The 14,867-nt window shown below is 62.1% G+C and overlaps 1 protein-coding gene, 1 long non-coding RNA gene, 2 other non-coding genes and 1 pseudogene across 4 annotated transcripts; 1 reads left to right on the top strand and 4 right to left on the bottom strand.

Moving 5' to 3' along the window:
* Positions 1-51: 51 nt before the first annotated feature.
* DIPK1B (divergent protein kinase domain 1B) lies at positions 52-8,473 on the top strand. The gene is given in 6 exon segments (XM_070378721.1): positions 52-322; positions 3,967-4,101; positions 6,429-6,536; positions 6,629-6,805; positions 7,324-7,552; positions 7,555-8,473. Coding segments are annotated over 6 exon segments (1,293 nt in total). The 5' UTR covers positions 52-259; the 3' UTR covers positions 8,136-8,473.
* Positions 8,474-9,358: 885 nt separating this feature from the next.
* On the bottom strand, positions 9,359-13,038 carry LOC106701327 (uncharacterized). The gene is made up of 5 exons (XR_011465936.1): positions 12,855-13,038; positions 11,349-11,413; positions 10,762-10,832; positions 10,041-10,336; positions 9,359-9,948 (listed from the first exon to the last, which is right to left on the bottom strand). It is a non-coding gene; the product is annotated as an uncharacterized lncRNA (long non-coding RNA).
* LOC138990053 (small nucleolar RNA SNORA43) lies at positions 11,152-11,285 on the bottom strand. The gene has a single exon (XR_011466227.1). It is a non-coding gene; the product is annotated as a small nucleolar RNA SNORA43 (small nucleolar RNA).
* LOC138990055 (small nucleolar RNA SNORA17) lies at positions 12,309-12,440 on the bottom strand. The gene has a single exon (XR_011466229.1). It is a non-coding gene; the product is annotated as a small nucleolar RNA SNORA17 (small nucleolar RNA).
* A 712-nt stretch (positions 13,039-13,750) lies between the features above and the next one.
* LOC102277072 (large ribosomal subunit protein uL6 pseudogene) lies at positions 13,751-14,577 on the bottom strand (annotated as a pseudogene).
* Between the last annotated feature and the right edge of the window lie 290 nt (positions 14,578-14,867).

Below are 14,867 nucleotides of genomic sequence, written 5' to 3'. Positions count from 1 at the left end.
CCCTCCTTCCCTCCCCGCCGCGCGACCCCGCGCCGCCCGCCTCGCGGCCACGCGCCCTCGCGCGCCTTGGCTCCCCGCCTCCCCCCGCCGCGCGTCCCCGCCGCGCCCCCTCCCCGCGCCCCCGCCGGGCCGTCAGAGGCGAGCGCTCTGGCGCGGACGCGGGGCGTGGAGGAGGCGCGGCGGCCGATGCGGGCGCGCCGGCCCGCGGGGCTGAGGCCGAGCGGAGGCGAGCCGGGCCCGCGCACGGCCCGCGCCCACCATGCGGCGGCTGCGGCGCCTGGCGCACCTGGTGCTCTTCTGCCCCTTCTCCAAGGGCCTGCAGGTAGGCGCGCCCCCGGCCGGGCCGGCTCCCGCCCCTACCCCTCCCGCCCTGGGTCCCGGGCCGCGGCGGGGTCGCGCGGCATCCAGCCCGGGGACCCTGGGCGGATTCCGGACTCAAGGTCGCTGAGGGCCCGGGTACGTGGTCCCTGGGGGGCCGGGGACAGGCAGGGCCCGGGGTGGAGGTTGCCGATCGAGTGAGCGGATGCTGCGGGGCTGGCCCCAGTGCCTCTGGGGCTGCAGAAGGCCCCCGCTCCGCCGCGGGCCGGAGCTGCTCCCGCAGGCCGCGAAGCCACACCAGGTCCGCCCGCTTTCCTCTACTTAGGAGACCAGGTTTGTGTTTCTGTGATGGAAAACTTGGGACCCGTAGAAGCACCCTAAGAAGGGCATACCCTCCCCCTGGGTCATCCCTCAGCCAGCCCGAGATGAAGAATGTGCCCTGACCCCACAGTGACCTTGGACAGATCCCCGTCCCTCTCGGGACCCTGCTGTCTGCAGGGGAGGCCCAGGCTGCTTTGGGGGCGGGCTACCGCGATCCCTGTCATGGCTGCTTGGGGTGGTCTGAGCCAGGCTGAATGCGAGCGTCAAATTATTCAGGCCAACCTGCCACCTTCACGACCCCAGGCCCTGGGCAGGAGACAACACTAGTCAGACCCGCCCGCACCTCCTTGGGGTCCCCTCTGGGGAGAAGGGTGGGAGCCAGGTAATGCCCACAGGGGTCTGCGCCAGAAGCCCTCCTGCCATCCAGGGGTCTTGGGAGGGTCGTGGTCTCCACCCAGCTCTGGGTGGGGTGGGAGCTGAGGGTCTGTGGCCTCCCCCACGCTGGGAGGTGGGGGTGCAGCGGCCCCATCCTGAGGGAAAGGCCTTGACCGAGGAGGCCAGTGTGGCGGGTCTCGGACTGGGGGTGTCAGGCCTTTGAGCTCAGCCCGGGAACGGCAGATGAGCCTGGACAGGAGAGGTGATGGGTTCCCGATGGCTTGGGTTGGTTCCCAGACACCCCCACCTTAATGAGAGGAGACACCCTGAGCCTCAGTTTACCACGTGTGAAACACACTCCTGCGTTGGAGGTGAGGGGTGGAGGCCACGGTGTAATTGGGCCCCTGGCCCCGAGGCTGCCGGTCATCATTCTTTGTCCCCCGAGTGACCCCCCCAAATGCTCCACTAGGAGCCGGGCAAGCTGGGGGATGCGGGGAGCCGCCGGCCAGGGCGCACTGAGTGAGCTTTCCCCTGTCCTGGGGGCATGCTCACCTGTGGGCGTCAGGATGCCACAGGGGTAGGGCAGGGCAGGGGGTAGGGGCCGGGACTCCCCTCGGAGGAAGTGCCTGCCTGCAATCAGGACCTGGGGGTCGCTCAGAGCTCGGCACTGGGGACGGTGTCCATGGAGCAGGCCGCCACAGGAAGGCCGGAGCTGGAGGGGCTCTGGCGGGAGCATGGGCCGTGTCCGAGGTGGGCCCTGCGGTCAGGCCGCGAACCTGGGTCTGGCCCAGGTCAGCCCCTGGGGCCAGTGCAGGCGACAGCCTGCTTCCCTCCCGCCTGTTCCCCCAGGACCCCCAGCACGGGCTCCCAGAGGCCCTGCCCGCCTCGTGGTCACCCGTGGTTGGAAGTCCTCTGACCTCGTCCTGCCCCAGCCGCGCCCCTGGCTCCCGGCCCCCCACCCACTGGTCTGCTTTCCTGTTTTTCCCTTTGAACAAAACTTGCGGAAACAGATGTGGTGGCAGGGCCAGTGGGCCTCGACCCAGCCCTGCGACTGGCCAGGGCCACCTCGGGCCTCCGCGGCTCCGAGCCGTGCCTGCTGCAGCGCCTTCTAGGGTGGCCGGCCGAGGGAGTCGGCCAGAGAAGCAGGAGGGGAGGACCCTGCCTCTCCTGGAGGAACCGTAAAAACAGCTGCCTGAGCTGAGCCTGGAGGCCTTGCCCCGTCCTCAGGGCAGAGCCGCCGGCCCCATTTCTGGGCCCCAGCCTCCAGGTGATGAGAAACCCAGGGCTGACCAGGACTGGAGCCGCCCCACTGAACCACGGGTGGCGGGATGTGTGACCAGTGCTGGTAGAGGCCCTGCTCCAGGGCAGGCTGGTCTGAAGCCCCCTTGCTCTCCTGGGCCCTCTTCTCTGGGGCTCAGCTGCCCCGGTCAGGGTGTCTGAGCTCTTGCACGGGGCAGTGCCTGGTAGCCCTGGCCCATCAGCTGACCGCCGCTGGGCAGCAGCCATCGAGGCCGTGATTTGCCAGGACGGGGGTGGGGAAGGAAGTTGATGCTCCTGCAGTCGCGGCTTGGGGGCTGGATGGGAGACAGTGCCCCCCAGTTCCTACAGGGCTCTGGGTTCCCCCAACCCTGTGATTCCACTCGTCAGCCGGGGAGACCTGGCCGAGGGACCGAGCCCTCCAGAGAAACAGTTCCTGGCCCACCCCACGCTCCTGGGACGGAGCCTCTGGCAGCGGGGCCAGGAGCTGAATATCTTAGTTATGTCTTCTCTATCATGGTAAATTGCACATCGCGTGAATTTAGCATCTTAACCATTTTTTAAGTGCACCGTTCAAGGGCATTAAACACATCCCCGTCGTTGAGCCACCACCACCAGCCGTCTCTAGAACTCGTTTCATCTTTCCAAACTCAAGCACTCAAGCTCTGTCCCCTTCAAACCCTCGCTCGCCATCCTGGGCAGGCCCCCCTTTTCTCCCCACCGCTCCCCGTTGTCCCCACCCTGCTTGTGTCTGTGGGTCTGAGTCCTCTAGGTTGTTGGATGGGTGGAGTCACACAGGATCTGTCTTGTGTCTGGCTCATTTCACTGGACATGATGTCCTGCTGGGTCATCCATGCCGTAGCCTGGGTCGGAGTTCTTTGCCTTTTCATGGCTGAACACCGTTCTCTCCTGTGGATGGGCTGTATCTGACTTGCCCGCTCCTTTGTCAGTGGGTCTGCGGGTTGTCTACACTTTGGCGGCTGTGATGGGGCGTGTGCGAGGCTGGGTCCCGTAAAAGCTCACAGGGTGGCCGCGCCTCCGAGCCCTGTGCTCCCTGCCGGCCCTGGTCCAGCCTGAAGTCTTCCCCAGTGGGAGGAACCGTGTGCAGGGTGCTGGGCCAGGGTGAGGGGCCCAGGGTCGGGGAGCGCCTCTCCAGCCTGACCTTGTACAGAGGTTACATGTCATTATGAAATGAGGGCAGGACAGGAGGAAAAAATTGTTCCAAATCTCTTTATTCAGCAAAATAAAGAGTTGTCTACCCTAAATCCTCCTCATTCGGGAATTATTTTTCCCTGCCTGTGAGATTTCAAGGTCTGGGAGACACCAGGCCCCTGCCTGGCACCAGGAGTGGGTGCGCGCGGAGTGGGAGGGAGACACTGACTGGGGCGGGGCTTGGGGGGGTGCTGGGGTCTAGGAGGCGGGGCTGGGGTCTAGGAGGCGGGGCTTGGGGCTGGGGTCTAGGAGGCGGGGCTTGGGGAGCTGCGGTCTAGGAGGCGGGGCTTGGGGAGGCTGGGGTCTAGGAGGCCAGGCTTGTGGGGACTGGGGTCTAGGAGGCGGGGCTGGGGTCTAGGAGGCGGGGCTTGGGGAGCTGGGGTCTAGGAGGCGGGGTTGGGGCCTAGGAGGCGGGGCTGGGGTCTAGGAGGCGGGGTCTGTGCACCTAGAACGCTGTGCTTCTTCATGCCCCCTCCCCCGCAGGGCCGGCTCCCAGGCCTGAGGGTCAAGTATGTCTTCCTGGTTTGGCTGGGCGTCCTCGCAGGCAGCTGGCTGGCCTACGTGCACTATTCGTCCTACGCGGAGCTCTGCCGCGGCCATGTCTGCAGAGTGGTCATCGTAAGTGTCGCCCGGGGCCGTCTGGGCTCCGGCCGCCCCCAGCCAGCGCTCCTGCTGTGGGCAGCCTAGAAACGGGGCTTGAGGCCCGCCCAGTGGATTCTAGGAGGGTCCGGCTGCGTCCTGTGGGGCTGTCCCTGCAGGCCGTGGCGGGGTGGGGGTTGCGGGGGGGAGCCTGGGAGGAAGGGGTGCCCTGTGGGGCACAAGCGGGTGGCTGGGGGTGGACAGACAGACGGATGGGTAGACAGGGCCAGCTGTAGACGTGTCCGGGGGTGCCAGGGGTCCAGCCAAGGAGGCTGCAGGGCGTGGTCTTCGGGGCCTGGGGGTGGAGACGCGCTGAGTCACCACTATGGCTGGTAGAGCAAAGCTGTGCACGTGTGTGTGAGGGCGCTTGTGAACCTGTGTGTGCTTGTCCACGGGAGTGCATGTGTGCCCATGAGCACTGCTCCACTGGCTCACGGCTCCTGCTGAAGGATGCCCTGTGACTGGTGGAGGGGGAGGTGACGCCAGCCGAAGAGGCCCTGGTAACCCTCAGACGCTGATTCCGCCAGCCTCCCCGGGCAGTGGGGAGCCCTCAGCGGGCTAACAGGGTCTGAGGCATCCATGCCCTGGGGGGACCTGCCCCAGTGGAGCTCCTCGGGTCCTGAAGTGGGGGCAGTGGGAGACGCCTGGCCTTGAACCTGTCTCCTGATGGGGGCCTGGAGTCTCTGCTCCTCTGCAGGGTGAGGGGCGCTCTTCCTGGGGGGCTGTGTGGCACTGTGGAAGGGCTCAGCAGGCTTGTTCTGCCCAGGGTCCCGTGGGGGCCAAACTTGGGACAGTCCGGAGGTGGTCGTGGAGGGGTCCAGAGCCCACGTGACAGGACTTGCGAGGGGCCCGTCGATCGTAGATCGTTGGCTGGGGGAAGGCCAACACGGGCATGAGGGTGCAGCACCCAGCTTGGGGGCCTTGTTTCTTCCAGAAATGCTCGCTGGGGCCCTCCAGGGGTCAGACCTGAGCTGGGCGCCAGACACATGGCTCTGCCCCCAGCCTGGCGGGCTGGAGACGTGCAGGGGCAGGTGTGCGTGTAGAGGGAGCCTGGCCTCTGGGCAGGGGCGGTGAGGGGTACTGCTTGGGGACCTCTTGCACCAGGCGAGGTCCTGGGCTGCCCGGGTGGGTGGAGGGGTCTCTTGGGGCAGTGAGGCCTGGGAGGACACGGGGTCTGGCCAGTGGGATGCAGTGAGCAGCTGCTCAGAGCTGGTGGGTGTTTTCTGAGCACTTCTGTGTGCCCGCAGCAGCGCCCCCAACATGCAGAGGACTGAGGGGCCCTGGGGGAGCAGACAAGGAACGTGCCCCCCCAACCAGAGGATCTGCAGCTTCCGTCTTCCCAGAGCGCCCTGGCCTTCCCACCAGCACCAGAGCGGTCTCCCCGGCTGCTGGGCCGCGGGGATACCCCCTCCTTTCCCGAGAAGACCTGGCCACCTCACGGGGGTATCAGCCGTCTCTGAGAGATTCCACAGCTTGTCCAAGGGCACCCAGGGTGTGTGTGTTGGGGGGAAGGCAGGACCGGGGTCACAGACCAGGTACCCATGGACTCCAGGGTGCTCAGCCGGCTCCCCACGTCAGCCCGGTTTGTAGACAGGAGACAGGCTGGGAGGGGAGGGGTCTTGCCCCGCCTGAGGCTGACGGCCACACTGCCCACCTCAGCTTCGGTGGAAGCCCCTCCCCACCCTGGTGGGCAGCGTGGCCTGCAGGCGCCAACCCTGGCCCAGCCTGACCGCCCGCACTGGCAGACCCCCCCCCACGAAGGGCCTTGTGGCTCCGGGGGAACCTGAAGGGGTCAGAGCGGACCGCTGCAGTGGACGGGCTCCCCTTTTCTGTCCTGATGAACGGCTGTCGGGCTCTGAAGCCGCAGCACAGAAGCCTCCTCCCCGGTCCCGTAGGTGAGTCCAGGGCCTCGGCGTTCAGGAGGCCCTGCCTCCCCGCCCTGGCACGCTCCCTTCCTGCAGGCCTGCTCCACCAAGGGCCGGGGCACCATGGCAGCAGTGATGCACATCCAGGAGTTCACCCCACGCTTGCTCCAGACGCCACAAATCCCCCCGCCCCCCACCTAGGGACCGCCCTGGGAAGGGCCTCACCTTCCAGCTCGGCTCAGCCCACACCCCCAGGACTCGGGGCTGCAAGGCCCTGTCTGGAGCCAGGAAGGGCCCGGTGGGGGCAGCGGCTCCTGCAGAGCTTGACCTGATTAGCGCTGCAAGCCTCTCCCCGTGCGTCTGGCTAATGAGGCGCTGGTGGGCAGGCGGATGGAGCCCTCGCTTCCCAGGCCACTTGCTGCGTCTCCCTGCTCTCCTCAGTGTGACCAGTACCGCAAGGGCATCATCTCAGGCTCCATCTGCCAGGACCTGTGCAACCTGCAGCAGGTGGAGTGGAGGACCTGCCTCTCCTCCGTGCCAGGCCAACAGGTAGGCCTGGCCGGGCTCAGCCCCTGGGGCCCTGCCGCCCGCAGTGCGCCCTGAGGGGGCCGTGTACACAGCGGGTCCCTGTGCTTCTGCAGGTGTACAGCGGGCTCTGGCAGGGCAAGGAGGTGACCATCAAGTGTGGCCTGGAGGAGAGCCTGAGCTGGAAGGCCGGGGCCGACGTGGCCCCCCGGCGGGAACTGGTGCTGTTTGACAAGCCCACTCGGGGCACCTCGATTAAGGAGTTCCGGGAGATGACCCTCAGCTTTCTCAAGGTCAGCTGGCCCTCCTGGGGGCTTGGCGTGTCAAGTTCACGCCCAAGGATGTGTGCACAGGGCAGGCAGCAAGCTGGATGGGGGGGCCACACGGGCCAGGGGATATCTGGCTAGCCCGCCGGTTCCAAGCAGACCCCACAGGCACGAGGCTCAGGGAGCACCCACAGGCATGAGATCGCGCCTGGGGCCAGAGGGCAGGGGGCAGGGGGAGGGCATCCGTGGGGAGGAGGCCAGGGAGGAGGTGGGACTCGGGGGTGGATGGGGCAGATGAGGGTGAGCGACCCTCGCAGCACTCCCACCTCCGTGCAGGAAGTCCCCAGGCTCCCTGAGCGCTGGGGAGAGAGACGCAGGTGGGCTTTCCAGGAGTGGTGAGGGGCCTCCCCAGCGCCTTGCTGCCTGCTTCATCCTGGGGGCTGGAGGCCGGGCTCCCCCATCGGGCCGATGCGTGGCGTCGGGTGCCAAGCCTGCAGCAGCGCGCCCATGTCCCGCCTCCCCTCTCTCCTGGTCCCGAACCTCAGGCTAATCTGGGAGACCTTCCCTCACTGCCCGCGCTGGTCGGCCAGGTCCTGCTCATGGCCGACTTCAACAAGGACAGCAGGGTGTCACTGGCAGAGGCCAGGTCGCTGTGGGCGCTGCTGCAGCGCAACGAGTTCCTGCTGCTGCTGTCCCTGCAGGGGAGGGGGCACGCTGCGCCGCTCCTGGGCCACTGCGGGGACCTCTACGTCACGGAGGGCGTCCCGCGCAGCTCGGGGCCCGCGCCGCCCTCCCGGCCCTGCTGCGGCCGCTGCTGCCGCCCGCGCTGCACGGGGCCCTGCAGCAGTGGCTGGGGCCCGCCTGGCCCTGGCGCGCCAAGATCGCCATCGGCTTGCTGGAGTTTGTGGAGGAGCTCTTCCACGGCGCCTACGGGACCTTCTACATGTGCGAGACCACGCTGGCCAACGTGGGTTACACGGCCAAGTACGACTTCAGGATGGCCGACCTACAGCAGGTGGCGCCCGAGGCCGCCGTGCGCCGCTTCCTGCGGGGCCGCCACTGTGAGCGCAGTGCGGACTGCACCTACGGGCGCGACTGCCGGGCGCCCTGCGACACGCTCCTGCGCCAGTGCAAGGGCGACCTGGTGCAGCCCAACCTGGCCAAGGTGTGCGAGCTGCTGCGGGACTACCTGCTGCCCGGTGCCCCTGCCGGCCTGCGCGCCGAGCTGGGCAGGCAGCTGCGCACCTGCACCACGCTGAGCGGGCTGGCCAGCCAGGTGGAGGCCCACCACTCGCTGGTGCTCAGCCACCTCAAGACCCTGCTCTGGAAGGAGATCTCCAACACCAAGTACACCTGAGGGCCGCGGGCCCCTGCCCCGCCCTGTCCAGGCCGGCGGGCGGCGGGGGACGCTGGCTCGGGCCCACCAGCCACGCCTGCCCCCGGGCCTCTCCCCGCCTCCCACAGCACGAGGCCCTCTGCCACCAGAGCGCGGCGGCCACGCGGTTCCTGCCCCTGCACCACCACCACCACCTCCCCACCCCGCCCCGGGTTTTCTGGGCTCCCGACAGGACAGTGGAGCTGGCAGGAAAGAGGGAAGGACTCAGAGCCCAAGCACCAAGGGCTGGCCCTGGGACCTGCCCAGGCCAAGGTTTTGTTACTTTGGAGAACTATGTGTAAATAAAGCTTTTCTGTGAATTACTGTTCAGTCACTAAGTCGTGTTCAACTCTGCGGCCTCGTGGACCGCGTGCAGCACGCCAGGCTTCCCTGTCCTTCACCATCTCCCTGAGTTTGCTCAGACTCATGTCGGTGAAGCCATCCATCTCAGCCTCTGTCGTCCCCTTCTCCTCCTGCCTTCAATCTTCCCCAACATCAGGGCCTTTTCTCACAAGTTGGCTCTTAGAATCAAGTGGCCGAAGCTTCAGTCCTTACAACGAATATTCAGGGTTGCTCTCTGTTTACGATTGACTGGCTTGAAAGCTCAGCCTTTATGGTCCAACTCACATCCATCCATACAGGACTGCTGGAAAAACCACAGCTTTCATTATATGGACCTTTGTCAGCAAAGTGATGTCTTTGCTTTCTAATACACTAAGTTTGTCACAGCTTTTCTTCCAAGGAGCGTCTTTAATTTCATGGCTACCATCCCTGTCCCCAGCGATTTTGGAGCCCAAGAAAATAGTGTCATTGTTTCCCTACTTGCCATGAAGTGCTGGGAGGGATGCGATCATCTCAGTTCTCTCAAGCCAGCTTTTCCGCTTTTCCTGAGTGCCCTCACCCTACTCAGCCTGGAGTCACTGCAGGGAACAGGGAAGGGGCAGCCACGGGCCCACGCCACCCCTGGACCCACATCCTGGCAGCTGGCTGCTTGGGGCTGACTGGGGCCAAGGGCAAGGGTGACCAGCCCTGAGCTGGACCACACGTGGACGGGGACGTAAGCAGGGGCGCACGCAATTGCAGAACTTCGGGTTTCACCGACTTCAAAAAGCTACCATCGTCCAGGAAAAGAGCCCAGGACCCTGACCCCTCACACCCTCAGCTCCTGTTGGGGCCCTGGCTGATCAGACAAAGGCAAGTCAAGGTAGTTTATTCAAGATCCGTTTATTCTTTATAGTTTTGCCAACATGGGGACATGCTCCTTCACCGAGACAGATCTTTCCACTCACTGTCACAACCTGTGCTGGAAACACAGGTCCCAAGGTTTCAGCGTGAGACACTCGTTCTCAGGACTAATTCGTAAACCTCATCGACATTCTCCCCTTGGCTGGGGGGTAATCCAGACAGCTCAGGCCTGTGGGGTGGGCCTGCACACAAGATCCCGCACCTCCCGGCTGGAGGACTTCAGGACCATGCCCTGGGGTACCTGCGGGGCTGCTGCCACTGCAGGCGGACACCGCTGCCTTCAGGCGCCTTCCTGCCCCCGCCCCGCCCGTTGCCGGGCTGTCATCGCTGGCTCCCTGGGCGCCACGCGGCCTCTGCTCACGTCTCTGTCGTGACGCGCACAGCCGCTGCCTCAACCCTGCTGATCCACACCACTGCTGCTTCTCAACACGCGACGCGACGAGCCTGCTCGCTCTTCAGAGCAACTTCCGAGGCCGCGCCTTTCCCAGGCTCTGTACTGCCCGCGAGTCCGGCGGCGCGTGGCTGCTAGGCTGCTCTCCGGGGTTCCCACCTGCAGACAGAAAACCGAGGGGACCCGCTAGGCGTGCCTCCCGGTGCTGGAGCGGCCAGACCGAGGCCCCTCCCCTGGTCAAGCCTCCTTACCTTGGGTGGAGACCTCAGGACAGGAGCGGGGTTCCGGAAGGCAAAGACAAGCCTCCTCAGCCTCATCCCCCGAACACTCCACGCAGTTTCTGGGGGTCCAGCCAGCGGGGGTCATCGAGGGTGGGGAAGGACATGCCGCCGCCGCTCAAAGGTGGACAGACTGGACCTGCTGCGACCTGCAGCCGTCTGACTTGCGGTAAGTCCACGGTCACCCTGGCCCCACTCCAGTGGAGAAGCCGCAGCATACGAGGAGGTGTGGGCAAAAATCTAGTAGCAGCCACAAGTTCAAGATCACTCTTAAAAAAACAAAACAACACACCCAACTTGGATTTAAAAACCAACCAGATACACACTGCGCAGACAGCCCTCACCTGCCCTGTGGGAGGGACCATAGGGCGTGAGGGCTGGGTCAGCCGAGCTCAGGGGAGCCATCCTGCCAGCAGGGTGTCACCAGCTGCTTCCTGCCTCCCGTTCTGTCCAGGGTGGCTTTCACTGTCGGGGCCTCGAACACCCCCAAAAGCACCCCCACAACTGATTCCAGCAGGCTGCACACACTCCGCCCGACACACCCCTAACCTGCCGCCCAGGTGCCCCGTCAGCTAATGACCTGACTCCCCTCCAGGATTTCATACACTGCCCACACCCAGATTCTGGCAAACCACTGCCTACTGTGAGGGTCCAGAAGGTGTCAGAGCCCCCGCCAGCCTCCTGCCCAACGTACCTTCCCTGACACGTGTCCTGAAGAGTCCCACCTGCAGCTGTCTCCCCCATGAACCAGCCGCACCTAGGGATCTGTGAGATGGAATCTAATCAGCGAATCCTCCCAAACCCTGTTTTCCTGCAGCAGCGCTGTCAACCGGATCCTCTGGCCTTCCCTCAAGGGACTCCTTACGTCAGGAGTTTGTAGGCTGGGTGGCGCAGGACTCCAGCTCAGCAGCCCCCAGCCAGGGAGGCGCGTCACAGGTGCTCAAGGACGCCTAAATGTCCTCCCACGTCTCCTGGTCAATCCCACCGGACCCAAGCTTGCCGTGTGCCTGTCCGCTCCCTCGGTCCTCCCCAGCCTTCTCTTCTGTACATGTGGGAACAAGGGGCTCCCTCGTGTGGTGCCCACTGATGTTCGGCTACAAACCATTCTTAGTGCCCACGGTTCTGAGCACTGAGCGTAGAAATAGCCGCTTCCTCTCTGCCCCAACGGCACAGGCGCAGCAGGGCGGCTGCACCCGTGGTGCCGGCAAATCCGGCATCTGCAGGGCAGTGCCCGCCCCCCCCCGAGGCCCCCAAACAGCTCAGAAGAGCACGGCCACTTACCTTGGTCAGGAGCGTGAGGCGGCTCACTCTCGCTTTCGTTCACAGGCTAACAGTCACCGTCCTTCCTGTATCAAATAACAAGAATGGTTGGTCCAGAATCAGCGAAGAGAAGCTACTACTGAGCATTTAAACCTAACAAACGGGGCTGCTGGCACGGAACCCCTGGCAGTCAGCTCTGAGGCTGACACGGTCTGCCTGCGCCAACAGCCGCAGTAGGCTGGCGTCTGATGAACCCGGGGGACCACAGCGCAGCCAGGCTCCTCTGCCCGAGGGATTTCCCAGGAAAGAATACCGCAGTGGCTTACCATTCCCTTCTCTGGGCAATCTTTCTGACCAAGGCACTGAACCCAAGTTTCCTGGGTCTCCTGCACTGGCAGGCGGATTCTTTACCACCGAGTCACCTAGGAAGCCCATCCAAGAGGACCCCCGCCCCCGCCGAAATCTCTGCACCTTCTCTCCCAGGGAGCCACCAGTGAGACACTGGATAGAAAAAAAGTACCATTAACAAGGCGACAGGAAAAAACGCTCTGGAATTTACACAGGCCTCACCGTAGGCTACTGCAGCTGGTCTTTGAACTATCTGGCAACTTTTTCTTTTTAAAGAGTTTCTGGCTGTACAATCTATCTTAAAATTTCTTTTAAGAGGCAGAAAAACCACGTGTGAATGTCCTGTAACATTTTAATCCGCCTAAAACAAGTTAAATTATGTCACTTGCTAGGTGGCACTGAGCTCACCTTTGAAAGGGAAGTTTTAGTGCCACCATTCTGTAATGCAAGTAGGTCGGCCTTACTGAAACCTACCCATCTTTCCCGCTGGTCGCTCAGCCAGAGGGCAAACACCCACCTGCTGCCGCTCCTCACACGGCAACCTCGGGGTGTCCTGGGGCCCAGCCAAGCGCCAGGAGAGAATTCAGGCGTTCTTACAGCAACACACACCCACCTTCGGTGGGCACTTTGTCAAGTGTCAGACTATCAATCATCCAGATGTCCACCGGCCAGAACACTGGGCGTAGACCGAGCCTCTTTCCTCTCTGCCACCTCATGACGCAGACGTGACACGGCAGCCACGCCTGCAGCGCCTCTAGGGGCAGTGCGGGGAAGATCACGACACCCGTGGGTCCGAGTCCCGAGACTGCCTATGCGCCTGCGAAGCGCGCAACGAGGCCCTCCACCCAGGCTTGGCTTTGCTGCATTCGACCTCCAGGCCTACACCTGTCTGCACGCCAAACCAGCTACCTTCCGTTTGACCCCTGCTTCATTTCGGGCTGTGTGGAAGACCGAGGTTACGATACAGCGTGCAGACCCCAGGGGACAGAAGGGCCGCGCTAGGCATGCCGCCGCCCCCTCCCCACTGTTGCGGGAAGGGGGCCCCGCTCCCACACCCGCTACGTTACACCCACGAATAACCCGTAGACCGCCTAGCTTTGAGACAGGGCCCAGTAGAGGCGATCAATACGTTTAAAGACAAAACCAGACGCGGCACGTTCCCCTAATGTCCCAGCTCACCCGTTAAACCACCGCTGCCTCGCCATGTTCCCGAGGCTTCCAAGCTAGGAAACTGCGGAGAGCACCCCGGGCGGAGACGCCGGGCGCGGGGCTCGGCCGCGGGCGGGCGCTCGGCCTCCAGTCCAGAGGCCGTAAAGAGATCCCACCGACTCTCCATCCCCGCCGCCCGAAAAGGCCGCGCGAGCGCGCGCCGCGCCTTTTATAGCGCGGACGGCGGCCCGCGAGGCCCAGCCCGCGCCCTCCCCGACTTCGCCGGCGCCGCAGCGCCATCTAGCGGACCCTCCCGGCCGCACCGCCTGCGTGGCGCCCGCCGCCCTGGCTGAGCTCCGCTTTCTTTTTTTTTTTTAAATTAATTCCATTTATTTAAACCAAGATCTTAGTAAGCCCACAGATTTTATTGATGGACTAGACACAGTATGTAAGACAAAGTGAAATGTTTTGCCTGAGAAATTACACGGTTAGAGTTTCTAACAAATGAGATAGGGGAGGACCGCAGGTTTAGGGGCAACCCTACTGTACTGTATAGTAGTATATCTTAAGTATGACACATGGAACGTTTCTTAAGTTTTTTTAAAGCTATCAAAGACTAGGATATACATGTGGCTGAAATCTGAGTATAACTGAGAGAACCTTAGACTACAGCAACCATGTTTATCATAAATACAAATTAACTCCATCTTTTAATTCTTACTAAGACAGTATCACTTCTCAGTTGCTTTTTCAGTTACTGTGACTCAGGCATTTGCCTCACAAATATTCAAATCTGTGCCACTGCAAAATTAGATACCTTCAGGGCATCTCCGAAAGTTCTTCCCACGATAACCATATTCCTCTTGCCTGAAATGTCCTTGGTATTCCTTCAAGCCCCCTCTGCCATTAAGTCTTGCTAACATCTTTCTAACAACAACAAAATCAATCAACCACTCCTATTCCTTCTGTTATTGTTTTTAACACACTAGAATTTACTTAACTGCTTACTGGCCAAATAGTTTGAAATGATAATCAGTAGGAAAAAATCTCAAATCAAGAGTTTTTATTGTCTCTTTAAAACATCACAACTGAGTCCATAGAACCATCTATCTTGTTTCTGCAGCAGGATCACTGAGATCTTACTCATCAGCCTGCTGAACTGTTCCTTTTTCAGAAACATAGATACCATCCAAAAATTTTCTGATATCCTTGTTTTTAACTGTGGTGGCTTGCTGAATCAAAGCAGCTGAATTTGACACAAGTTCAATGTCATTTCCTTCAAGAATCAGCTCATCTTTCTGGGCTTGAGATACTGAACAGGCAACCCCTGGCCTCATTCGAACCCTGCGTATGTATTTTTCACCCCAAAAATTTCGGATTTCCACAAGAGAACCATTCTCCTGAATAACAACGTTGATGGGGAAGTGGGCATACACCGACCTCATCTTGTAACGGAAACCCAGTGTAACACCCTTGATCATGTTCTGTACGTGACTACAGATTGTGCGAACAGTGGCCAGTTCCTTTCTGTTTCCCCACCATTTGTCAACACGGAGCCTCTTCTTTTTCTTCCCAAGGAGACTGAGTTCTACATTGATGTGATTGAAGTCCCTCCGCAGGGTGCCTCTGGGGCCTTTCACAATAACTGTCCGTCCCTTCAAGTTAATGTCGACATTTTCTGGGATGTCGACAGTCTGGTTGCTGAGAATGGTCTTCATTCTCGCAGTAGATGCAGCAAAGAGCTGAGCTCCCCTTTCGCGTCCTCTGGCCAGCAGCGCCTGGGGTAGGGGCGATCCTCGCGCGGCCCCCGCGCCTCCGACGGTAGGGTGGGACCTGCCTTCCGTGGGCGGCGGGACAGCACAAGCTAGCTTCTGCAAAACACTTGGACGCTTGCTCCTTGGAAGAAAAGCTATGACTGGCCTAGACAGTGTATTAAAAAGCAGAGACAAAGGTCCGTCTCCTCAAGCCTATGGTTTTTCCAGTAGTCATGTATGGATGTGAGAGTTAGACCATAAAGAAAGCTGAGCGCCGAAGAATTAATGC

The sequence above is a fragment of the Bos mutus genome, chromosome 11 (assembly GCF_027580195.1).
Source record: "Bos mutus isolate GX-2022 chromosome 11, NWIPB_WYAK_1.1, whole genome shotgun sequence".
Taxonomy (NCBI): Eukaryota; Metazoa; Chordata; class Mammalia; order Artiodactyla; family Bovidae; genus Bos; species Bos mutus.
The sequence above is the reverse complement of the archived record's forward strand: the minus strand, read 5'-3'. Positions and strand labels throughout refer to the sequence as shown.